At 39.2% G+C, this 25,191-nt stretch overlaps 1 protein-coding gene and 1 long non-coding RNA gene across 8 annotated transcripts in view; one reads left to right on the plus strand and one right to left on the minus strand.

Annotated features, from left to right (window-relative positions):
- Positions 1 to 2,992, minus strand: part of LOC129210541 (uncharacterized) — a 43,686-nt gene extending 40,694 nt beyond the window's left edge. Inside the window, exon 1 of the long non-coding RNA XR_008578570.1 lies at positions 2,886 to 2,992. This is a non-coding gene — a long non-coding RNA (uncharacterized LOC129210541). The remainder of the gene's footprint in view (positions 1 to 2,885) is intronic.
- PEAK1 (pseudopodium enriched atypical kinase 1) overlaps positions 1 to 19,588 on the plus strand; it is a 115,774-nt gene extending 96,186 nt beyond the window's left edge. For all 7 annotated transcript variants that reach the window (XM_054836340.1, XM_054836339.1, XM_054836338.1 and 4 more), the window contains 2 exons: positions 5,495 to 6,243; positions 15,264 to 19,588. In XM_054836340.1, coding sequence (XP_054692315.1) covers positions 5,495 to 6,243; positions 15,264 to 16,412 — 1,898 coding nt within the window. In that variant the 3' untranslated portion in view covers positions 16,413 to 19,588. The remainder of the gene's footprint in view (positions 1 to 5,494; positions 6,244 to 15,263) is intronic.
- Positions 19,589 to 25,191: the final 5,603 nt, after the last annotated feature.

Here is a 25,191-nt window from a genome sequence, read left to right on the forward strand (position 1 = left end):
GGCTATAAATTAAGATAAGAAAATAATTGTTGACTAAAACTGACAGTTCAGTGACAGACAGTGATTATAGTATCAGTCTGATGCATTTTGTATATATATAATTAGTACAGGTAATATCTTTAACATGGTGTAATGGAGGGTGGGTAGCAAGACCTGACAAGTCACCAAGCGAGACAAGCTGTTGCATCTAAAGCTTTTATTTATCTAGCACCTGCAGCCCATCTTACGATAGTTCTGTGCACACTTTCAAACTACTGGTGAGAAACCAGAGGTGCATCATGAATGCTAGCTAACAAGTGTTAGCTTTCCTTTCTGTTATTTATATTATCATTCTGGTAAGATTTTTATCTATTAAATTAATGATAACCGAGTATAATACAGGATTAACAATCATGTTTGTGTAAATCTGTACTGACTAATTTTATAGTGTTGTACATGTACTGTGTTTGCTGGAATTGGGGCTGTGAAGTATGCTGGTTGCTTTTGCAGTGGCTGGAAGATACTTTTTTGCATTTGTGGGTTTTTTCATGGTTTGGTTATTTTTATCAGTCAGGGTAAGAGTTTATTAAGAAGTGATATATTTTGTACTGATATTAAAGACCAGTATAATTGATCTGCTACGTATACAGAGTAATCTTTTCTAGGCTCTGTATTATAATAAAATGCAGATTGCAAAGGACGTTCAACATCCAAGTACAAGGGGAGAAAAAAAGTACTAGGACAAGGGTAGAGAGGGGGAATTTGTACAGTGGAGGTGGCCAACCTGTGGATTTTACTTAGTGAATACTTTAATCAGCCTTTAACTGGAGTTTGTCACATGAAATAGGGATGTACTGACATGAGAATTACTGGGGCATCTGACTCCATTCCTGGCTGTGGGGAGAAACAGGTCAGCAGAGGCTGCCAAAGCCAATGCTGTTGGACTGCTCCAAGACCCAGCTGTGCGATCAGCCCAGCGCTGTCTTAGTTGGTTTCCTCCAGACACAGAAGAGCCACTCCAAATTCCTCTTCCTCGCTGGTCTCCACTGTAAAGAGTCCACTGTTTTGATTTTAGTTCTGTTGGGGGTTTTAATAGATACAGTCTTGGAAGATTGGTTGCCCATGTTGTACATGCACGATTATTAATTTGTGCTGTTCTTGGCAACTGAAAACGTGGAATTCTTGTCAAACTGATGTGTTAAGTTGGAGAACGGCAGAAGTGAGAGTCATTTTGGGCATTTTAGCTCTCTGGGTCCTGTTCATTCATCTAAATCCCTGCACTAGGGGATTAGGGATTAAGGAGTGCTATAATGGTCACTAAAACTGAGAACAGAGTTAGTAATCATGGCAATAGCCTAGTAACTACTGTGAATACTAAAGTATTGTTTTCAGCTCTGCTTTCCAATTCACATCTTCCCACAAGGGATGTTATCCTCGGATGAGAGATGGCAACGGCATATAATCAGAAAAATGCTTTCAAGAATAAAGGGGAATGTAGGACAGATTTACCATGTCAAGAGTAAAATGAGTTAGGAGAAAGTACAGAAGCAGCCTGCTGTCGTTGGTGTATTGGACTAACATATGTTATGTATTGTAGAGCAACATATGTCTCGGGAATAGCTCTATTCAAGGAAGGATGGAAGCATGTAGCGTGTCACCCACTTGGCTTGCCTAGTTCACCATTAGTTCTTTTCCCAATTAAAGAAGCATTTTCCTTAGTTCTGAAATTTCTTGACAATGTATACTGCTGATCTGGTCTAAGCAAAAAAGAAAGATACATGGACTATCAAGAAACCTAAACAATAATTATGCGTGTCATTACTCAAAAACATGCTTATGGAATATAAATTTGAATTAAACCTGAGCTCAGTGTATCAGATTTGATAGCTTCATGAGCTAACATAAACAGGTTACAATGCAAAGTTTGATGATAAATCAGTTCCCTGGAAAAATAAAATTTAAATGCCTTTTTTTAGGGCTGATTTAGAGTTTCAGACCTCTGCATGGTGTCTGGAGGCTTAAGTATTAATATTTAAATAGTGTAGTGAGGTTCTATAATGGAAAATGTTCCTGAACTGTAGAATTACCTAAAGCTTTCTAGAAAGCTGCTGTCTACAAAGAGTTAATTTTTTTCTGTCTTTGAGCAGTCTGAAAGCCACTTCAAAGATCTCTGTAAGTAGTAGCCTGCTATTGTGCCTGTTCCTCCTTTTCATTTGCCTCCCAAGAGCGTAGCTCAGGCTGAACCTTGTAATGTTGGAGAGTCTGTGCAGTAGGTAAGGAAATAATGGGTTTTAAGCATGCAAGGGGAGAAGGAAATGATAGGCAAGAAAAAGAAGCAAATGCTCTGCCAGTGTTTGTATGCAAAAGAACATTGTTGTGCCTTTGACGGGGATTAAGACAATCTTTTTCTTGCTAGACAATGAATTTAAAAGTGGGACACGCAGTATCACGCCATGCTTGGGGAAAGCCGAGCTGGGAAAGACTGGCCTAATGGACACGAAAAAATGTACAGCGTTAAGAACTCAGTTCAGATAGGAAGCTTTTCAAACACGTAATACAGATGGATAGATTCTGTTCTTGTGGGGAGAAACTATACGGTAACGTGACATGTTTTACAAACTCATTTTCCTAGCTGAGAATAGTTGAAAAAGTAACTACATAATGACTTGTACATGCAGTTCTCTGGATCCTGCCACCCCCACCAGACATCTGCAAAGACAACTTCTAGTTACGAAAACTTTCTTCAATTATGTTTTGATGTTACAGTTCCAATGGCTATGCAAAACTAGCAAAACTCACTGGTTGTAATTGCAACACTCTTCTGTATGAATGTCTTTTGGAGGACAGACCCATTAAAGCAGACAGAAAAAAAGAGAATCAAGAAGAAATGCTGTTATAAATCTCACCTTTCTTGGAGAAGGCTTCTGTTGCTGCTGCTTGAGATGTGCATCTTGCTCTAATTTGTTTCTTGTTCTTTCCCACTAGCATCTGTGCAGTCCTTGGACTAGCAAGTCACACAAGCAATGCATATCAGGAAACTGCCTCCTGAAATAGTACCCTTTTTCAAAACCCCAGCAGTTAGGCTATTTTAGCGCAGTGGGGAAGAGGGTAAGAATGAGAAAACAGGCAAGCGATCTTTAACACAGAAATGTTGCTGGGGGAGAAGAACATAGGTCATAGATTTTGTAAGAGTAAACCGTTGTGGAAGACAACGCATGTTTGGATGAGTAAGAAAATTGCATACGAAGTAGAAATGGACTTGTCTCAGGACTATGCAAAAGACTGTGGTATCTGGATGTGTGTTTCTGGCATGCAGGCATCAATTCTGCTTTTGACTGAATCATGCTACTCTTCATCTCTGCAAAAGGTACCTGTTAGAGTCTGTGTGCTGCTCAACAGGCACCAGTGTTATGTGCTGCAGCATATCAAATGGTGAGAGGAAGAGCTGCCACTGTAGAGCACGCTCACTGCAATACCAAGATCAGAAAGGAGCAGTAGAGGATCCCGAGTGTTGCTTTTTTTTTTTTAAGCAACCTTGACAGTGATTTGAGAAAGATATGCAGGGATTCTCCAATATTTCTAGCCTTTGAACATTTTTATTTTGTGGTAGCTAATAGAATTTGCTGCCTAAAATTCAGGTTTTTAAGCATTGGAATATCCAGGCTTATCACAAAATCTATAAGGCTCTTCTGAGGGTTTCTTGAGCTAAAACAAAAGATAGAGATGTAACATTCATTGTGATGTCGTCTCCTTGGAATGACTGAAAAGAGAATGATTGTTAAGAATTCAAGAACCAAGGCTATTCTGTTTGCAGATACATATAAAAATACAGTCCTCTGATCTTCTGAAATTAGCATTCTAACCCAGTGTTCTGGGTTGTTGTGCATCCTGGCCAAGAGTATCTTAGATTCTGTAGTATTCATAAAATTGTAACAACATATCTTAAAGTGTAAAGGAAGCTATCTTTTTTCTTTTCATAGACTGCAAAGTCATTTTTTTATTAATTATGGACCAAAATGATGTAATTCACATCTGAATCTGACATCCCCCGAGTTTGGTTCAGCATTTCATTTCAGTTCTCTCTTTACAAGGATTCAGCACATATTATAAATAGTCAAATAGTCGCAGTGTCTTTCCACTTGCTGTTCCCTTATTAGAAAACATGCTCAGCTGCAATTATACAGAGCATCCATTTCATGTCTGCTGTGTGGCAACTGTAAAAATTGGCTTCTTACCTTACCATGATAGTCAATGAACTTCACAGGAGCAGTAGAAAACTTATAAAATAATTTCTCTGAAAATAGCAGTTGATTATTAAGAATGGAAAAATCTCATTTTGATATGAGTAACAACTGTTTAATTGTCTCAGAGCAGCGAGTTGGTCACTTACTGTCTGTTCGGGTTTTTTTATTCTCTCTTACTGTATTGTCATTTATTTATTCTTCATTTCCAAGGACTGTGGCAGTCATAAAACATAATTGTCCCCTCTCAAAGCCATCCAAAACATGACAGAAGTTTATCTTCCCTAGAAACAGTTTGAAACCAGTCAGTGGAAATCCTGTACTTGCATGTATGTAACCTGCCATTTGGTATCTCTTAACTGAATCTAGGTCAGGTTATCTATGAACATAACAAAGGTACCCATGGCAAGTGGGTAAGGGAAATGTATTAGAGAAAGTTATGGTTGGGGGTGTGTGTGTGTGTTTTTAATTGTAGGGTAAATGATATTTCTGTTTTTGTAATCACAAAATATGATCCTACTCTCATTGAATGTAGTGGCAACACACTTGTCAACTTGAGTGAAAGTAGGCTTAACTTCCTTGTTTTCATCTTGTGAATCTGCTAGGGCAATCCTGACTTTCCAATGTGACCACCAAAGTATCTAAATGACATTATTTGTGTCTGAAGTTTTCTGGTTGCCATTCTGAAATAATACTTTCAGCCTCTTTAGCACATTACAAATCCAAGTGATCTCAAGTGCTTTACAGACTACTATGAGCATATATAAAAAGATCGCCTTATCTGCCAGAGAAATGCACCTCTCAAAGAAATAGTACACAAAGCCACTGAGCAGCATCCATACATAGTTTTAGCACATTTGAATAGGAAGGAAGGAAGAATATTATAGTCGATTGACTGCAGAAGGAATTACAGGAGACTGGGCATAATTACTGAAACTGGAATTTGGCCAGTGCCAAAACTGACATTTGGTTTTTGCTTGCACTTTTTGTCATTAATCTTATGGCAGCATTGCTAGCACTGAAACTGATTTTAATATATAGGCCAAGGTCAAATAAAGACTGGCTGTATGTGATGATATATATGTGATGCTGATTTGGTCATTTTGCTTTCTGATTAGTTCATCTTTTCAGATATGTATTTAGGTTTTCTTTAAATATTGAGGGAGTCCTAGTCAGCTGCTTTTTTTTTCTTAAACTTTTTTGCAGAGTGCAAATTTGAGCAGCAGGTGCAAAGTACTTTAATCTTCTACTACTATTATCTTTTTATTACACAGGACAGTCTAGAGCAGCCATGATCCCTCCGAAACAGCCGAGGCAACCAAAGGGAGCTTTGGATGATGCCATTGCCTTTGGAGGACTAGTAGACCAGGAGACAATGAACAACTTGCAGCCCACACCACCTCCGCTGCCAAAGAAAACAATTTTGAGAGCTAACACAGAGCCAACTCCCAGAGATCTCCAGAAGCAGGCTCTGGAGAACAACCTGTGTGTTGTGGCCAATCCCACCTATGATATCGACACCAACTGGGAAGCAAGCAGCGCCTGCTCTTCAGTCAGCCTGGAGCTCAAGGTACTGGATAATGAGTCAGGAGATTCCTTGGACAGGCCTACAGAAAAACTAAGGGCAACCACCTCAGCAACTAACAGTGTTTCCAGCCTAACCACTATCAGTATTAAGGACCGGTGTTCCAATAGCATGGAGTCTCTAACAGGGAGACGCATCACGCAGACTAAGCAGGGCAAAGGTGTCCAGAAGCCACAACGGCAAGCACTTTATCGAGGAATTGAAAATCGAGAAGAGGTGGTAGGTAAAATCCGAAGCCTTCACACTGATTCACTGAAGAAGCTGGCACTTAAATGTGAAGACTTGTTCATGGCCGGACAAAAAGACCAGTTGCGGTTCGGAGTGGACAGCTGGTCAGATTTCAGGCTAACCAGTGACAAGCCATGCTGCGAGGCAGGCGATGCAGTTTACTACCCAGCTTCTTATGCAAAAGATCCTCTCAACAATTATGCAGTCAAGGTAAGAGGGCTTTGAAAAATGGTAACCCTAGACATCAGTGAAAAAATGTAATGCCAATAACCATAATCTGCAACATACCCAGTAGTGATAGCGCCTACAAATGTGTGTGCTGCTTGCAGCAGTGCTGTGTGACAGGGAAGGATTCCCAAGATACAAGCTCTTCTTTCTATCAAGAATCATGTGTGGCATTGGTATCTGCTGTTTGTTTCATCTGTTTTTATTGCAGCTCCAAAATTATTAAAACAAAATCAACACAACTCAGTCTTTACCATGGTCATTGTTTAATGAAAAACTGAAGAAAAAGCTTTATTATTTTAATGTGTGTCAGCAGTTTTTTGGAAACTTGCAGTAACAAAATCCTTCAGTTCATCTGCATGCAGATGATATTAAATCATCACTCTTGGTTGGGAAAAATTTCAGTTTTCCATGTTCAGAGCCATGTAATTTTAAATGTAAATTCCAGGCTAATATATCTTCATGTTCCCATACCAGGTCTTATATTTTCATCAGTGTTCATTACCAGCCTTTCAAAAGCTGGCTTTCATGAGCCATTGGTGCTGCCTTATAAGCTATATTAAAAAAAAAAAAAAAGTGTAACTTGTCAGTGTTAGTTGTGTGGCCTTTTACTAAACAAACAGTTGATTTGTGTCTAGATTTTTCTTCAGCTAACACATAGGAGAAATAAGATTTACCAGATTTACTGCTAATATATTAATGAATAGTTGGCAGCTATCTCACTAGATGTTGTCACTTTATATAGGTATATATGTTGTTACTTTATATAGGTTGTCACCTTTACACAGGTAATTCTTTCTGAGCGCTGTATCTCTGAAGTTCTCAATGCTTATCTGGTAGGATGATGGTGAGAAAGCTGAGAGTCGTAGCTCTGACAGGCTTCCTGTGTGACCTCGAGCAGATCATTGAACTTATGACTCCTTGTTGAAACTGAGATACAGTATTTATTACCCACACTCAGGTGTGTGAGGCCTAATCGACTATTCCTTACAGAGCATGCTGACATTCTCAGAAGGGTGGTGCTTTACAGGAACAAAATGTTGTTATCACTCCTGTATGACTCTTTACAAGAAAGATAAAAAAATAAAAGGTGAGATTGGTGCACCTGACGTATTCTTCTGAAACTTGAAAAGTCATCTTTTTAAGGCAGGTTTGTGGGCATAAACATTTCTTTAGTTTTCAAGGACCTCTTTTTCAAAAGATGTGAAATGAAATGTGGATGTCTTGTGGATGCCACATCCAGTGGTACAAAATGGCCAAGAACCAGACCATGAATGTATCTGGCAATCGGCTCTGGTTGCAGAATCAACAGTCTGGCATTACTCGCTTTGGGGTTTTTTTGTTTTAATACAATGATGCAAAAATGGTTGCTTCTAGGACCCAAAGTGGTATTTCTCTGTATAGGCAGGTTTGGGTTATCACCAATGTGATTCCTCTTTGCACAGTATGGATGTGCCTTTAAAGCATTCCCTGATGGGCTAGACCTGTGCAGTTGGGGTTTTTTACCTACTGTCCTCCTAAGTACGTTTCTCTTGTAGAAATCCAGTGGAAAGAAAAGAACAGCAATGTAGCATGGTCAAATATGTGCTATATTTTTTCTCTCATAATTCAGATGTTATGTTAAAAATAGTTCACAGACTAACAAAATTTATTGCAGCCTAATAGGTGTGATGGTCTTGAGAGTGAGTGAAGTACCCACAAAATATCCTTGAGGTGGAGGTCACCATGAGCTGTTGTACTGTTACAATGAGAGGAAAAGTTATTTGTGAAAATACCCTGCCTAGCACTTTATGTGATATAGGAAGATACTCTCACTACAGATGTTCTCTGATTTCTTTATAACCCAGGCAGGACCAGCATATAGGACTACTGCTGTCTTTTTAATTTTTTCTTTTGCGTATCTTAAGTATTATGCCTTCAGCTAAGTTGGTGTGTAGTTCTTGGGTGCATCTTTTTATTACTGCATTCTCTATGTTAATATATTGAATTATATAGCGTTATTTAAACTATAGTTACTGGATTTTTTTTGCCTAAAATCAGTCATAGTAAATTCCAACTTTGTCCTAACATTTGCCCCTAAGTTGATCTTTGACTTATAAGCCATCAGTCCAGGATCAGATTTGTACAAAACCTCCTATCAAAAGGTGTTAAGTGTCTTAATGCATAAGTTAAAAAAATTTTATGTTTTAATATTTTATCTCCAAAAGTAGAATTACAAAAGGACTGCTAAAAATTAAGCTTTAACCATTTGACTACTGCTGAATTAAATTTAGAAAAACAAACCTTTTGTGCAGATGAATATACCAGTGCACCTTTACATTCTGGTGGTATCACCGGCAAAAAATTATTTGATAAATTTGGTGGGGAAGGAGCACAACTTATTCTGTTGGTGTGGATATTAGAGGAAATATTGGTTATACGGATGTGTGGTTTCAAAGCATTTTATTCTGCTTTTTCCTTTGCTCTCACCTAATCTGCTAGTAAACATCCTGTGCAAAAAAGTTGCAGGAAGCCATGTAGAAATTATTTTGATTGAAACATAAATAAAACCAGTAAAAAAAGTCACAATCAGAAAACTACTTTTCCAAATGGAAAAAAAGACATTCCCTTACAAGAAAGGTTTCAATAAATTCCAATCCCTTGAGGTATTTTTCCTTGACTAAGTGCAGTGTCATCTTCTAAGTAGTTGGTAGATCTGAGACAATATGGATAAAGATTCCCCTGAAACCACAGTCTTATCAGTAATTCCAAATATGTATTGGAAAGGTTACACTAAAAGCAGCAGAGAGCAATAGCTTTTTGCACAAAGTGGACTGGATGAATTCAATTCTTAGTATCCCTACACAGACTGAAGAAGGTAGCCATATGACAGGCATCCTTGTAAAAAAAAAAAAAATTACTCTGAATAACAGTTAGATGAGATTAATTATCGTGTCAGTGACATGGAGGAAACTACTTCCACTTTCAGTATTAAACTCAAGGAAATTACTGTACAATATCGTCAGACACACATAGAAATCATGATTCAGAGTCTACACGGAACAATAAAAACATAAAAAACCAGCAGGGTTATGGCTGTGTGTTCTGGCCATGGGCATGTGTTGCAGTGCAGTTCAGGTAGGATAACAGGAATTACAAAGGTACAGACTGCTCAAAAGCAGCAGTTAAAAATTTTATTGCTTTGGTTGCTACATGGCAGCAGAAGTTCTTCTACCAGTAAAACCTTAGGATATCTTCTAAGGTTCCTGTCCCAAGTATAACATATAGCAATGCGGAAGTAAATACTATTGGGCTGAATTTGGCTGACAGTTTTCCAGTTGAAGCTGACAATTATTTTCTAGTTATGTTTAGTTTGTCACAGTGTGCAAAGGTGGTTTTTTTGGTAATTGTTTCCTTGTGGAGCTTCTTGGCAGAAGTGGTATTAAAAGGTCATCCAGAACTTCATGATTCAGATCAAAAGAAAGCTATGTATGTTAAACTTTTAGCCTAGTCCGAGTTCAGTTACAGCAGCGTAGAATTCTGTATTTTGGCACATTGTTAAAAAGTCAAAGCTCCAAGGCCAGATCAAGAAAATGAGGTCAATCAGAGATCAAACTGGCCTCCTTGGAAAACAAGGTTGTGCCAAGAACAAGCTATCAATTTGGGATTAGCAAGCTTTCATTCTGCGCAGAATTTCATTTGCAGTTGTCCCTCTGTGCAATACAACAAAGTAGCACAGATGGTGCAGTCTTTGTGATCTTCTGTGTTTCTCATTTTCAGCACTTGTAAATTCATTTTCCACAATATTCATCTTTAAGTTCACTGACGCCCTGTAAAATGCATGGGACAGAGTGGAAATGAGATTCCCTGCTGGTAAAGTGCAAGTTGCCTGATGGCACAGTAGGCTACTGGACTCATAAAGGAAAAATAAAAGCTAATGCAGAACAGGTTTTGGGTGGTGGGTTGTTTTTTTTTTTAAAGAAGCTTTGAAACATTAAAATCTTGCTTCTTAGGGATGGGGGTGGGGGAGAAAATTGAAATGGCAGGACATAAAGAAACCTGTCCTGTCCTTATAAATGTGATAGAAGTTTAGTTCATATGGATGCACTAAAGAAAGGATACATGATGAGAGTGTATTCCAGTGAAAAGGAAGACAGAAACTTTCCATTCCTTCCTGTATTTCTCCTGTTTTCTCATTGCTTTCTTGCATCATATGGAAGGGCTTTTTACCAACGTTTTTTCATCTTTTGAACAACCAGCTCTCTATCAGCTTTGGAAGTAAGGCTTGCCAAGCCCTTATCAACACCTTTCTTTAAGCTATTATCACATACCATATCTTCATAGATCAGCTGATTGTCTTTCATTAAAGCAAATGGTAAATGATTGATCCTACTTTCTGTTGGTGTTTTAGTCAAAGTATTTTCACCTTTTTATTTTCCTGTGCTCAAAAATAGGAATTCAACATACCATATATGTAAGAGGCGGCAGATTTCTTTTTTTTTTTTTTTAGAGTAGATGACTGGAACAGACAAAAAGCTTTAAAAATCATGCAAAGAAAACTGGGCCGTATATTTACTCATGGTTTTGACATAGCATTAGCTGTCACAAACAGAAAAGAGGATCTGTATCCACTCCTTTAGCAATTCATCGCAAGCAGTCTAAAACACTTGCTAATGAAGCCATCAAATTTCACAATTTGTTCCCTAAATCTTTACAAATATAAATACAGACTTTGGTTGCATACCTTACTATAATTCAAACCATTTTGAAAATTTGAAATCTCATTCAGACGATAGGTTTAGGTCATAGTGGAGTTATTCCAGTATAAAATGCTAGAGTGAGCATTATTACCCATTAATAGCATTGAACACAGGCATTCACTACTCTGTTGCAAAATGGTAATACAGAGTTCTGAGTAGAAGCTGCAACTCAGAAAATGATGAAATCGTACAAGAAGTTTGTAAGTAAATAACATTTACATTGTATAAACTGTCTTTGAACAAAGCAATAAGAAAACTTAGTTTGTCTCCACTGTTTTCAGTACGTTTTCCACATTCTAATGAGACTGGTCAATCAGAATCTGAATTTTGCAATCTAAAACCCCAAGACTTCTCTGGACTTGTGCAACAAAAGTCTGAAGAGTAGCCAGATGCTAACAGGAACATCAGATTATTGCAGGTCTGTCATTTAGAAGCTGTTTTATGAATTCACAGTGGTGTCTGATTTGTTGTCATACTCCAGGTTTTGGGTGCTGCTTCTACGCAGCTTAGCTTTCCATTCCCCTTGTCAATGGCAAAGTATCTAGTGTACAAATGTTAGGGTTTGTACAGTCAGCAATTTATTCAGCCTTAAATAACCCAGATGCCTTTTCCACTTCTCACTTCATGTGGTTTGTAAACAAAAAGCAAGAAGCAGAAAATACATCTCTAATCAGATGTCAGCTCTCCTGTCTTTGTAGATACTGCATGCATGTTCATGTACCCATATACTTCCGCGTATTAAACAAGAGAAGTAAAAGTGTCCCAAAGTCATTGCTATTGGGCATTTGTGGGAGTAGAGATTTTTTCATTTATTGGTTATCTTCTTTAACATCAGAATAAGATGGAAAAACTGTTTTCTTGAATGCAGTCATTTTAGTATTGATTTTAATCATAATACTATTTAGCCTTTAATTTCTGAGTTCTTGATATAAAGAGAGGAGTCTGAAACAATTGAGGAAAGTTTGGCTCTACTGTGGATTCAGACTTTAGAGTGCACACTGCTCTGAAGGTTTTCATGAACCACAGTAACAATGGAGTTAATCTGACTTGTTCACCCTTGGAAGTGTTACAAGAATCATTATATATAAAGCTCTGTTCTGCTTGATGCTGAAGAGGTCTTAACTGGACTATTCATTATAGGGTTCAAAGATGTAATAACTGGGAAGAATCAAGAAAAGAGCAACAAGAATCAGAGGGTTAGGAATAAATGAGGGTTAGGAGGAATGAGGGCTGGTTATTTTCGAAAAGAAAACAATGAAGAGGGGAAAAGTTACATTTTTCCCAAGTGTAAAGGTGTGACGTTAAAGGATGGGAATCAATATTTTTTAATATCAGCTAGGAGAAGGACTGTCAGTTTAATCTGAAATAAAATATATTTAGGATTGAATAGCAGGAAGAAAGAGAACAGGGAAGATAGAGAAGGCCAACTCTTTCTTGGGGTGCTGTTAGTAGGTCGGAAAGGCATTTCTTAGGAATGACCCAGCTGGCAACATGCAGATCAGATTGGCCTTGCAGGCCAGTTCTGCTGGCTCAGAGGAAAAGGCAATGGGTGCAAAGGCAGCATACTTTGCCCTAATAGCTGAATGCCTTTTGGTGCAGATGTGCCTGGCCAGTCATTTCTAAATTAGAAGGAAGCATTACCACATCCACAGAGGCCTATGAAAGTGTGCTTTTGTACTACCACAATTCTAGGATTGGCAATATTTTCTAAAACGAGTGAACCAAGGCTGATTTTGAGAGGTGCAAAGCCTATCTCCTGTTATTTTAATTGAAATTGCAGTAATAAATTTGAGACCCCTTTTCTGAAGTGAGTAGGAAAAAGAGACTGCCTAGGACTAAAACTAGAAACTAGGAATAAGTCGATACTTTTGCTTTTCTTTTTCTATAGGCAAGGAGAAACCCTTTTCATAAACTTCAAAAAAGGCCTTGTATTCACCAAATTGATAAGTATTAATTGTTTTAAGAGCAAATACTCTGTGGATTGTGTATTCCTAATAGAATATAATTTTTTAGCTGGCAGGTGACATTAGAAATCTTTGGTGGGTAACACGAAACATAGTACAATAGCTACGGGCAGTGCTTTTTTGCACTTTTTCTTATCAGCAAGTAAGCTTGACCTTAAAATTTAAACTCTTTCAGAATGAGTTTATATTTTGGATTAGGTCAGTTAAGTAATTTTATAAACTAAAGTCTGGATTATGACATACTGAACTTTTTCTGCAGTTGGAATTGATTATCCCCATGGCTAGCTGTACAAGAAAAAGGCCATGGAGTTGAAGGGCATAGAAGACAAAACTGTTATAGTTTTCCTTAACAGCTGTTCTCCCAATCAGATTTGATACATGCTGGTAGGGTCTATACAGCACTTTTCTACTTCTGTCTTCTGTGCAATATTAAGTGTTTAATAAATCTGGGGACTTGAGTCTCCAAGACAATCAGCTGACATTTTCTTTTCATATATAATTCAAAGGTTAATGCTGTATTTTTACTGTATTTGTTTCAACTTTTGTAAACCTCGAGAGAAGGGGAGGGACTTTCCATTGATAATTCACTTCATCTCTAACAGTATAAAATACATTTGAAAATTTAAATTGACAAGAGCCACTGTACAAAGAAGGTAACTATCAGCATTTACAGAAAATGATGACTTTCCTCTTGAATAAAATTGACTAGAAAATACATTTTTCACATTTGTTTACAGACAGTTTAAGCTATAGTGTACATAACACGTAGGGAAATGTGAATGCTTGTGAGGTGTGGAAATATGCGCAGTATCAAAGACAGGAGGACAATCAAAATACTGTTACTACTTGTGTCTACTTTCATATGATTATCTGACAATGCACTTTTCTGATCAACAATCATAAAAGACTGAATCTCCCATTAAACTATATGTTTCTTAACCACATAAACATGTAAAAGATTTTTTTTATTGTAAAAGGTAAGTTTATAACTTAACCTACATAAGTTTCTGAGAAGGAGAAAGATGAGAAACAGGGCTCAGTCACCTTATACTTAGGGCTGGTATGAGATCTGGGCTCCTTGGTGTTTGTGACTGTGTAGAACTGGTGCTGACTTATACTAACCTTAGTTATCTGGCTTTCCTTGGCTTTCAGAGATGATCTAAGGGAAGCTGTAACTTCATCTGAAGAGAGATGTCTTCCTGTTTTCTCTCCTTCTGAGCTTTGCAGTGAAGACCTGTTGGTGCATTACACCAATTTAATACTTAGGTTCTAACCTTGTAAAGATTAAAACATACACTTAACCTTACATGCTTTGAACAATCTCACTGAAGTAGAGGAGAACTAAGGTTAATATGCAAAGGTTAACATGTATGAGTCTTTGTAGGGCTGTAATTTTAATTAGTAAATGCCTTAGAACACAGGCCCTAATAGAGGCTGTCCAGTGGTTGTTGTAAGGGGATTGGATCTGCTAGTTGTTATAGCAGTGCAAACAATTAATAAGGATAATTATTATGGTGATAATGTACGTATCAGCAAGATATTGCTGACAGAAATTAAATACAGCTGTATATTGCAAAATAAAAACATATTCTTAGGATCTTGATAAATGATGGAAAGCAATTAAGGTACTGTGTTCTAATGAGTTTCCATTTATCACCTGAGCCACAGCAAGTACGCTTGCCAGCAGCCCCCGCCATGCACACGTACACTCCTCACTGCAGATGTGATGTGCTAGCTTGACAGAGCTGCAGCTAGTAGGTTTCACTTTCCAATTACAGTGGGCAAGGAGCATGCATCCAGTCACTTAACTCAGCTGACAGGGGGTAACTTGTTATGCCATGCTAACTCAGTCATGTGCAATCGTTTGATCATATCCTCAAATATTCTCTGCATGTTCTCCTGTTGCTATTGATTATTTCTACCTTGTCCAAGCTTCAGGCAAAGTGGAGAAGAACACAAAATGATATGGATAAGCAAGTAACTATAAAGTAAGCTTCACTGTGAATTTACCATATACGAGCTGCTATTCTGACAACCTGCCTGAATGGTGTTTGCCATTGAATAATATACGTACAGGCAGAGCTGTCTATACGTGTTGGTCTGCAGTTGCTTACTATCCAATGGAAACCGTTCATGTGCCTTATGGTAGTCTGCCAAGGTCAGTTCAGTACAAAATTTTTCAGTGCTTGTGTTTAGGGCTGGACTGTGGATACCCATCAGCAAGGTATATGTTGTATATTCTATTTTTTTTTTTAAATTTAAGAGTTATGTTATGTTTGTTCTGTTTATTGTCTTCCCCCAGATTTGTAAGAGCAAAGCTAAGGAATCCCAGCAGTATTATCACAGCCTATCTATCCGGCAGAGTCTGGCTATCAACTTTAACATCCAACAGGACTGTGGCCACTTCCTTGCTGAAGTGCCAGTTCGTCTCCTTCCATGGGAGGATGCCGATGCACCAGAGGCAGAAGAAGAAGAACGGGAAGAAGAGGAGAAAGATTCTGAGCAAAAGAACAGAGAAGCTACAGAGGCTTCACAGAAAGACAGCTCAAGCAACCAAGGGACCATCAGCAAGCCACGCAGCCGTGTTGTGGTCATCACGCGGGAGGTCCCATACTTAACAGTGGCCGACTTTGTACGCGAATCTGCGCCTCGCCATGCAAAAAGCCCAGATTTATATGAGAGGCAGGTCTGTCTACTACTCTTACAGCTGTGTTTGGGCCTCGAGCACCTGAAACCCTATCATATCACACACTGTGATCTGCGGTTAGAGAACCTGCTGCTGGTTCATTCCAGACCAGGAAGCAGCCCTCTGAGCTCTGAGTCCATGGAACCCAGTCCCAACACTGCTTGCCCAGCCAGATTAATAGTGAGCAATTTCTCCCAGGCCAAGCAGAAGAGTCACATGGTGGATCCTGAGGTCCTACGGGATCAGTCCCGCCTGGCTCCAGAAATCATCACTGCAACACAGTACAAAAAGTGTGATGAGTTCCAGACTGGCATCCTCATCTATGAAATGCTGCACTTACCCAATCCCTTTGATGAGAATCCAGAGCTGAAGGAGAAGGAGTATACTCGTGCTGATCTCCCCAAGATCCCTTGCCGTTCCCTCTACTCTCAGGGGCTTCAACAACTCGCCAGCTGCCTACTGAATCCCAACCCTTCAGAGAGGATCCTGATATCAGAAGCCAAGGGAATCCTTCAGTGTTTGCTTTGGGGTCCACGCGAGGACTTATTCCATGCTCTAAGTACATCTTCCAACCCTGCCCGGAGAGATGCTGTACTTCAGAACTGGCTGGATATAAAAAGGACGCTGCTGATGATCAAGTTTGCAGAGAAGTCCTTGGACAGGGACTGTGGAGTTATTCTGGAAGACTGGCTTTGTTGTCAGTATCTGGCTTTTGCCACTATAGACTCACTTCATCGCATTGTGAGAATCATGCAGCAGCACTAGTTTGTAGAGCCTGTTGCTTTTTCGTGAAGCACCCCCCCACCTCCACCCCAGCCCTCACTCCAGCCTGCCCTAGGGCTCGTAGTTTGTACAAGTGTTAAAAAATAGCCTAGATATCGAAGCCAGCAACTCTGAGCAAATAGGTTCTAATTGGAGAAATTGCATCCTGTACCCAATATGACAGAAACTTTACTTTTTTGCCAGGCCTGTTAGGGACTGATTATATATACATGACTGCATTTGGATCAGACAGTATGTGATTTGATTAGTATCTGGCTGAAAAGGAGAGCAAACTTTGATGCCACTATTTCTACCACTGCAGTAAACAAATTGCCCTCCTCTTCTGGGTAGTTTCTGTCATTTCCGTATGTAGCATTAGTTAGTGAATAGCAGTGACCATAAGCAGAGATGGATGAGTAGTAAATGCGAGATGAATGATCCACCATGCCACAAAACACTCATTTTCTTCCATTCCATATACCACGCAAAACTTTCTCTCCGCTTACTCAGTCCCCCGCAAGCGGGCTGGACTCCTCTTTCCGTTGGTCTCAAACAGATTCTGATCTTTCTCTTACACTTCACACCTTCTTTTTTTCCTTCCCAGATGTGGTTATCCTGCTGATGGTGGCACATGTCAGTGTTCATCTGCAGCAACCGTGTTCAGTCCTCTTCCCTCCTTCTCTGACTCATTGCCTACCCATATCCTTTCTAACCACGGATCCCTGATTTTCAACAATGCTGCCTTAATCAGACCATTACCCTTAACTTAAGACTTCTGCATTAAAAAGCAGAATATGCACACTTTGTCTATCCCATTTCTTACATGACATTCACCAGTCTGGACTGTGATGTACTGTAGCTATAACCACATTTATACAAGAACAATACAATGCATGGTGGGCAATTGAAATTCCCCTTCCATCGCAGAAGGCGCTAAAGCCTGACTTGAAATGGATAGGACATACGTAACCTTCTCCGACAATCACCGCTACGAAGCGGGGATGAAAATAACAGCCACCTCTTCAGTTTTATTTTGGTTTGCTCTTGTCACTTGTGCCATATTGCAAAGTGGGACTGAAATTGGCTCTGCTGGTATGCTGGCAGGAGATAGAAATGTTTAGAGCTTGTCTGCGTGTAGCTAACAGGCCACATGGAGACACTCTTACTGCAGACACAGTTCTCTGAAGGGTAAAAACAAGGGGGCAAAAACACTGTTGTTTAATTATTGAGGGAGCTGTTAAGTTTGGCAGCCACAACTAACAGCATCGTGATCCATTTTTCCCACAGCGGTGTTCGGCTGCATATCTCTTGTCTGTTGTAACTAGTGTTTTCTAATGTTGCTATAGACAACACCCTAAAAATGGAATGTTGTCAGAACAGCTCAAAGAGCATTGCAGACAGAGTTTTGGACTGGAGCAGGAATTAGCGAGGATTAGAGAGACAGAATTTTTGAAAACTCAACCCGAAGGAGCTTTTCACTGTTAGAGGCCGCTGCTGACTTCCTTTCCTGACCTAATGGCCATTTCCTATGGAACCTCTGCAGTTGTACAGGCGGTATCTTTGCTCAGTATTGCTAGGCTCTGAATTGTTTCCTGAATCGCTCTGAAGAATTGATCTGGATGCAGGGGAAAAAGTGATACCGAATGTTCTGACCGGGTGATGGAAAGCAGACAGCCCTAGTTATGAGCCTGTGCTTCTCTCCTATGGATCTATGTGCAATTCTTGTATGTATTTTTTAAAGCTGTACATTACAGTGTTCACTTTACACACCAGCCTTTACCTGATGCTAGATCTGCAGCCCCTTCCTTTACTTTCCTGGCACATAAATGCACAGATCTCCATGTGTTCTTTTTATGGATTGATGTTTCATTTTAATTGTTAAAACTGTGAGGAATCAATTCACTTCAGCCTTGAAACAAATAGCCACTTTATACAGCATATGTGTGCTTGGACCAGATGCGTGGAAACTGAACAAACAGTCCTGCAGGCTTAAAGCCAGCAAAACTAGCTCTGGAACCACACCGTACATTTGGAGGGGTTGAAATGTCTGTATTCTTCTTCTCTGGCATCTATCAGAGCTAAGCTGAATAGTGTGTGGAAGCCTACATCGATTGTGCCGTAGTATATAGACTTTGTGACCTTTCTGAAGATTTTTTGAAACTTCTGATTGTTATTCTTGTGTTTGATTCACCTGTATCAGTGAAGGATCAGGCAAGGATAAGGATAATATATTTTAATGTGTTATATATTATTTTCTTTCTCCTTTTGGCAAAAAGGTTAGGATGGCGGCATTGATGCAGAAAGAGGACAGTGCATTAAAAGCCCGAGTGCAATGTATGTAGTTGAGGTACTTCTACTACATCAGGAAAGAAAGTTTCTACACTACTGCTGAGCAGCTCATAGAAGAACCTTTACAAAGAATCACACGTGTTCAATGCGGCCCTGCTTTATCTGGACGCAGGAGGGCAATGCTCTTATAGCTTAAATACACTGAGCATGACAAGTCACTCACATACTATCTGCTAGCTATTAGTCACAATGTGTGGAACTACTAGTAGGGCTTCTTGTTCTCTGTGGTCTGGTCTTGTGTTTGTTTCATGGTGCGTGTGCGCACATAACTTCTCACCTAACTCATATAGGCTGTACAAGCAATTCTTGGACCGCTTCCCATTGCAGTGGGCTCGTTCCTTGAAGCTGGTAGGTGCCTCCGTGTTTACGGACACATGTTCTCAGTGTCGCTTTCATGTCAACGTGCACATGCAAAGTTGAATTTGGAAGGTTTTACAACCATATGTATTTAATGCAGCTGGTCCGAAGCCTTTGTATCTCTAGCTATCTAATTTCAGTTTGTATCTTTTGTGATGAACCAATACTCATTTTAGCTCTGCAGTATAATGAAGCATGGATAGATGTTCACTAACAATCTCTTTCTTGTGCAGCACTGGGTAAACTTTAGCAATTTGTAATGTTGTGTGTTTTTTTTCTTTAAAAAAAACCAGACTGGTCAAAGTAGTCGAACACAATCTGGCCTGAGCTATTCCTGGGGAGCTTGAGGCTGACTTTGCAGATATGCCCGTAACTGATGATTGTAACTGTGTTTGTGGTGGTTCTCCATCCTGGCAACAGATTGTGCCACATAAATATCCGAGAATGTATGCATTAAACTGATTGTAAACAAATCCTAAGAATGCTACAGCATAATTGCTACGCAAAAGGAAAAAAACCCGCTCTGTTTGTAACTGGGATCCTGTGTGTGACAGGAACAAAACCCCTGGCTGTGCATGTTATAACTTACTTGAAAATGTGCACAGATCTTGAAATTTTTTTTAGCAATGTCGCACTTTCAGTTGAGCTCAAGAAATAGGAAGAGCTGCAAATCTAAGATAACAGTATTGGCTGTAAATATATATTTTTCTATTAATAAAAGCTGTCATTCAAATATTTTTAACATGAACTCTAAAGATTTTTCCAATGGAAACTAATTTTTGGAAGAATCAAATGCTTGTTTGAAGAATTATGATGAGTGGTTTCTGATCCTATTAGAGCCATTAAAAACCTCTCTAATGTTACAGAGAGAGCACAGTGATTGGATTCACAATGTTTAGTGCCTTGTCAAAAAACTAAAATGTAGCTGGTCAGTCGGTGGAAATCTTACTCTTTTCATAATAGCCCTAAAATAATACTGCCCACATTAAGATGCAAAAGACTTTACAAAATTAAATGCTGTACTTTGTATGCTACTGAGTTGATCTATTCAATATGATTTGTTTCTGGAGTTTATGTGAACAAGTTCCTTTAAGTTACTTGTAGTACAGCATAAACCCAAAGTAACAAAACTGTGGGCTTTCAAATTTGGGATCTGGATAGGGAGAATAATAGCGGATAACAAGTCAAATGGTCTAGACTGACCACAGCATCAAAAGAAGCCTATTGCTTTGACAATCTACTGCAAACACTCAGCTTCTAGGAGGTGAGAAACCAGATTAGTCTGGAAGAAGCGGTGAAGGTAAGATGCACGGCTCCTGCTGTATGTAGGTAGTGGATGTGCTGCACACTGTACTCTGTGGTGTGAAACGCAAACCTCTGTTAAAACAGGAGTTCTAAAAAAAAAAAAACCTACTCCTGAGATATTATGGAAAATGGTTTTGTTTTGTATTTGTTAAATGGGAATTACTTATTCACTAATTATCTTTAAAACCTCAGATCTGATCCAGTCAATATGCGTAACCAGGTGAATATAATGAGAATCTACTAGTGAAAACTTGCCTACAAATTTTCAGGAATTTTAAAACTAGAATTTTATTCTGGAGCCTTTGGAATGTCCAAATATAGAAGCCTGGTCTCACTTCAATATTCAGACATGATGAAATCAGTAACTCAAGCTAGGATATCATGTTCCTGGCCCATAGTCAAGAACGCGTGTAGCATTACAGAAATGTTCCACCTTAAATCTTTCATGTTCCCGCATCCTGGCAGCACCCACAAGATATGAATGGATCATCTTGATGTTTTAACACTAGGGAATTTCCCACATACTAGAGCGAAAAATATATTATTTAAATAAATCACATATGTGTTAGGGTTCAGCTACTTGGAGAATTTATTCAGCAGCTTCACGCTGTAGGTCCTTAACTTTAGCATGTAAAAATATTTGCTGCTGGGAAAAAAGGTATCTCTCAATTCTTGTGCTGAGATGCCCCACCTAAATTATTTTGTTTTTTGTTTCTAATAGCAATTAATTTCATATGTAAATATAAATTAAATAGTCCTGGTTTTATTTAAATCAATTGTAACTTTTCTGAGGGATATAATGGAAACTGAATCAGACCTTTTAATGCACTTTCCTTTCCCCCTGTCCCCAAATAGGAATTAAGCTGTTTCTCTGTAGAAACAGTATATGACCATTATTCGCTGTATGACTAGGCCATCTATTTTACTCTGATTTTGCAGAGGTAGTGTTGGTTCTGCTAAAACTCCTGTAAAACCTAGAGCACAAGCAGAGCCCTCTCTCCCAGTCCGTGGAGAGAGAGATGAGGTGATGATGATTTAGTTATGCATTAAGATAATATCAAAGAAGTGCAGAATAGAATTTTAAATACGTCTATAAAAATACACCTGTGGAAACAGTCTATAAACAATTGTCTGGATTCCAAACGCTTCAAGGGGGAAATACACAAAAAACACTTTTTGAAATAAATCCTGGGAAGAAATTTCTTTAGGGCACCCTCAGTTCCAAAAGGAGGAGCAAGTCTTTCCCACTGCTGTGTTGCAGAGAATTTCTAGTAGACGTTTGTATGGATTTTGTTATTCACCTGGATGCAGTATTAGAAGGATGGTGATTTTGAATAGAGTAGAATGTAATTTAAATAATTCCCTATAAGTCTCCTTGCATTGGTGCTCCACTCAGCATTTAATTGGAAACCACAGAATGCTTTCAGATCAAGCAGAGCTGCCAGTGAGAAATGCATTTTACCACTCCACAGAATTTGAGAATTTGGTTTGTACTTAAGACTATTTTTTTTTTTCATAAATCCAAGGGGAAGATTTCAGGGATTTAGAAGAGGTTGGAACTTTTTTTATATGGAAGAAATATTTGTTCATACATATATATACATACATATATATATGAGTGTGGGGGGGAGTGTTTTAATATATATGTATGTATATGAATTTTTGTATCCCAAAATTATTCTTTGCCCCTTTTTGCTTGAAAATATATATATATTATATATTGTATATATAATATATATTTAAGGTTGTGTAAATTTGAATATAGTCATTTCATAAATAACACCTTCAAAAACTACTCGAAACTTCTGTTTCTTTGTCCTTTGGCTTGTTGGTATTAGAAGGTCTTGCAGTTGAAATCCTTGGGTTTTTTTCTTTTATAACTTAATTATGCTGAGCATTTAAGAATATGTTCTTGTTTTTAATAAAAGGGGGAATTTTTTTTTAATTAGGGATTCCAAAATTGATGGACTTTTATAAATGGGATTTCTTTAAATCCCTTGAATAAGGGATTTTTTTAATTTCAACTCCATTCTTGTGGGTAATTTGTATTTGGAATTCCTGGTTGCATTGCTTTATCTGGTGCTTCATATTGATATTTACACATTTTTATATATATATAAACTTCAGGCCTTCCTTTGTGATCAGGGGCAGTTACACTCTGGTTTGCTGTGGTACTTTGCTGTGTACTCTGTGGCATTCATGTTACTGTGTAAATAAACTAGTTTTATTACACTCAAAATCAAACTTGCTGTTGTGTCATTTCTCTCTTCCTAGGCATAAAATGAAAAAGCATGTGGCGAGGCCAGCAAAAGATTTTGCTACAAGAATAGCTGGCTGGTTTGCAGCAGCAGCTAGCGCACAAGCATGGCAGATACAAACTTCAGTTGATGAGACTAAAGCTCAGCACCTCCAGCCATGCCACCACGGTGACCGGGCACCCAGCCACGGGAGTTGCCAGTGCTTGGGACATCGCGCCACCTCTGGTGTTTTCCCCAGAAGTCTCACCGTGGCTGGCACTGTTTTGGCTCCATCTGGACAAGTGGCGGCAGCAGCCCAAAATTAAACTGGCCGACATCGGCTGCTGTTGATTGAACCACTGTCTTGTAAGGTCGTCTTGGAGAGAAGTGACTAGACACACTAATGAAAACTGAGACAGCCGCGTGTCCACACTGGGGCAACCGTTATTACTAAAGGAGCTGAGCCAAAGTTAGTTATTTCCCAAGTGTGGACAGGGCTTAAATGACCTGCTGTGAAGGAATAAAGTGACTCTTAAGTCAATTTTTTTCTACGCTGTAACAAAGCAGGATGCCTCTAAGGCAGTCGTCTGCAGTGGAATTAGTTTTGTGTCTGATCTGTTACCTTGAAGCATACAGCCTGATGGAGGGTCTGTGAAAAACAGATGGGATAATATGCATCTTCCGTGATCATGCAGACACACTTCAGTGGCAGTGAGATCAAACAGCTCAATTTTGTACCCAGATTTGACAGGCAGCAATGGTGGCTGCAGATGCTAATTTATTAGCATAGAACAGATGACTCTGTATACATCAGAGCAATGCTGTGCTTTGGCATGACAATCACACTGCTCCCAAACACTCTTTAAAAAAAAAAAAAAAAAAAAACCTCTGAAAAGGTACTCTGAGGGCTCTCTGCTTCCCACAGTTACAGTGGCTTTGCACAGGTATGTCACCAATGTCAATATGATCAGAATTAGTCTCGAGTGTAACTACTACAGGCCTTTCACATTTATTCCTTAGACACTGTTTCAAAGCCTTTCAAAACTAGCTTAAGCTATTGTCCTCATCCTTTTAAAAATACAAAGCTAACTGACTCCAGAGGTGTCAGTAAATTTGCCACACGTTTAACAGCCTGACAGATATTTTGGCTTTGCCAGGGTAATCCCTGTTCACTTCAACCAAGTGCCATGGACTTAACTAAACAGAGTTAGATTATGCCATTTGTCAGTGGCAATCACCACTCTGGAGGGAAAAGATGCAAAAATAGACTGAAACCTTGTCAAGATATGATAATTATACTAGTTCAACTAAAATCTGTTTTAAATTAATTTAGTTATGTCAGTGCAAACTCTCTTGTGGGTGTCCTTAAGCGGTCACAGTCTGGCATTCCCATTTCAGCTTGTGCCAGACATGAACACAAGTGAAGCCAACAGATGCCTAGTTTTGGCTCATGCAAGAATGTCTGTATCAGGTTTTTCACCAACTCAGAAATTCACCTTATGGTAGACAGGCCCTAAGGATCTATGTTTCTCTACATTATAAACCTTTATTTTCTAGAAAATCTCCATGCATCACTAGAGCTCTGCAGGCTGCTTCTTTTGTCCAAGTTAGTGAGCTTCTGTGCTGCCATGTATGAATCACACCATCCTCTTTACCTAGCAGTGGGTTTAACCAGAACTGGATAGGAGCACCTAGCTCACAAGGCAAAATGTTAAACATTTGCCAAAATCTAGCCTGCAGAGAAAGGCTGTAGTTTAAATTCTGAGCTAAGACTCATAGCTCTGTAGAGAAAGATACACATTAAAACACCGTGTTGGGCCTTCAAATCTACTGCACTTTACTTGGTGATGCTGCGGCTGTCTGAGGAGGCCATGCTAGAGCCTGGTGCTCAGCTCATCTACTTGAAGATAGTGGTAGGCTTCTTGCCATCAGTGCAACGCTTTCAGATGAGCACAAAAGTCACTGTCTGGCAAACAGACGCTGGGGGAGCCCCTGGGAGGGCAGCTTGGGGACTCTGAAGCAGATTTGCATCTATCAAATCGGAGAACTCAAAACTATGCCTATCAAACGTGCTTTTTCTATTAGCATCTTCTGCTCTCACCCCCTTGTTTTGCAGTCATTAAGGTATTATTTCGTCACATTGCAGCTGGCAGAGTCAGGATGCGCACAGAAGTGGACGGTCACAGGAAATAACTGACGGTCATTTAAGGTAAAGCTATAAAACTCTCTACTACATCTTATACTCCAAAAGGGGAAGGAAGGGGGAGGCTTATTGCAAAAGTGTGCAGCAACGTCTGTTCTTTTTGGTACCAGCCAGCAACAAAACGAACCCTGTTGAACAAACACACAGAAAAGTGCTTTCTCAACCTGCTGTGTGGTGTTTTATGGGTGCTGGGATGTGCTGTGTCACTGGTATCACCCAAAGCACCTGGCTTGGCACCCTGGGGTGGGAGAGCCCATACTTCCCTGTGCAGCACCATGCTGCCATTGAGAGACAGAACAGCTCCAGTGACAGCACCTGTGTGCAGTGGGCA

This window comes from Grus americana, chromosome 10 (genome assembly GCF_028858705.1).
Source record: "Grus americana isolate bGruAme1 chromosome 10, bGruAme1.mat, whole genome shotgun sequence".
Lineage (NCBI taxonomy): Eukaryota > Metazoa > Chordata > Aves > Gruiformes > Gruidae > Grus > Grus americana.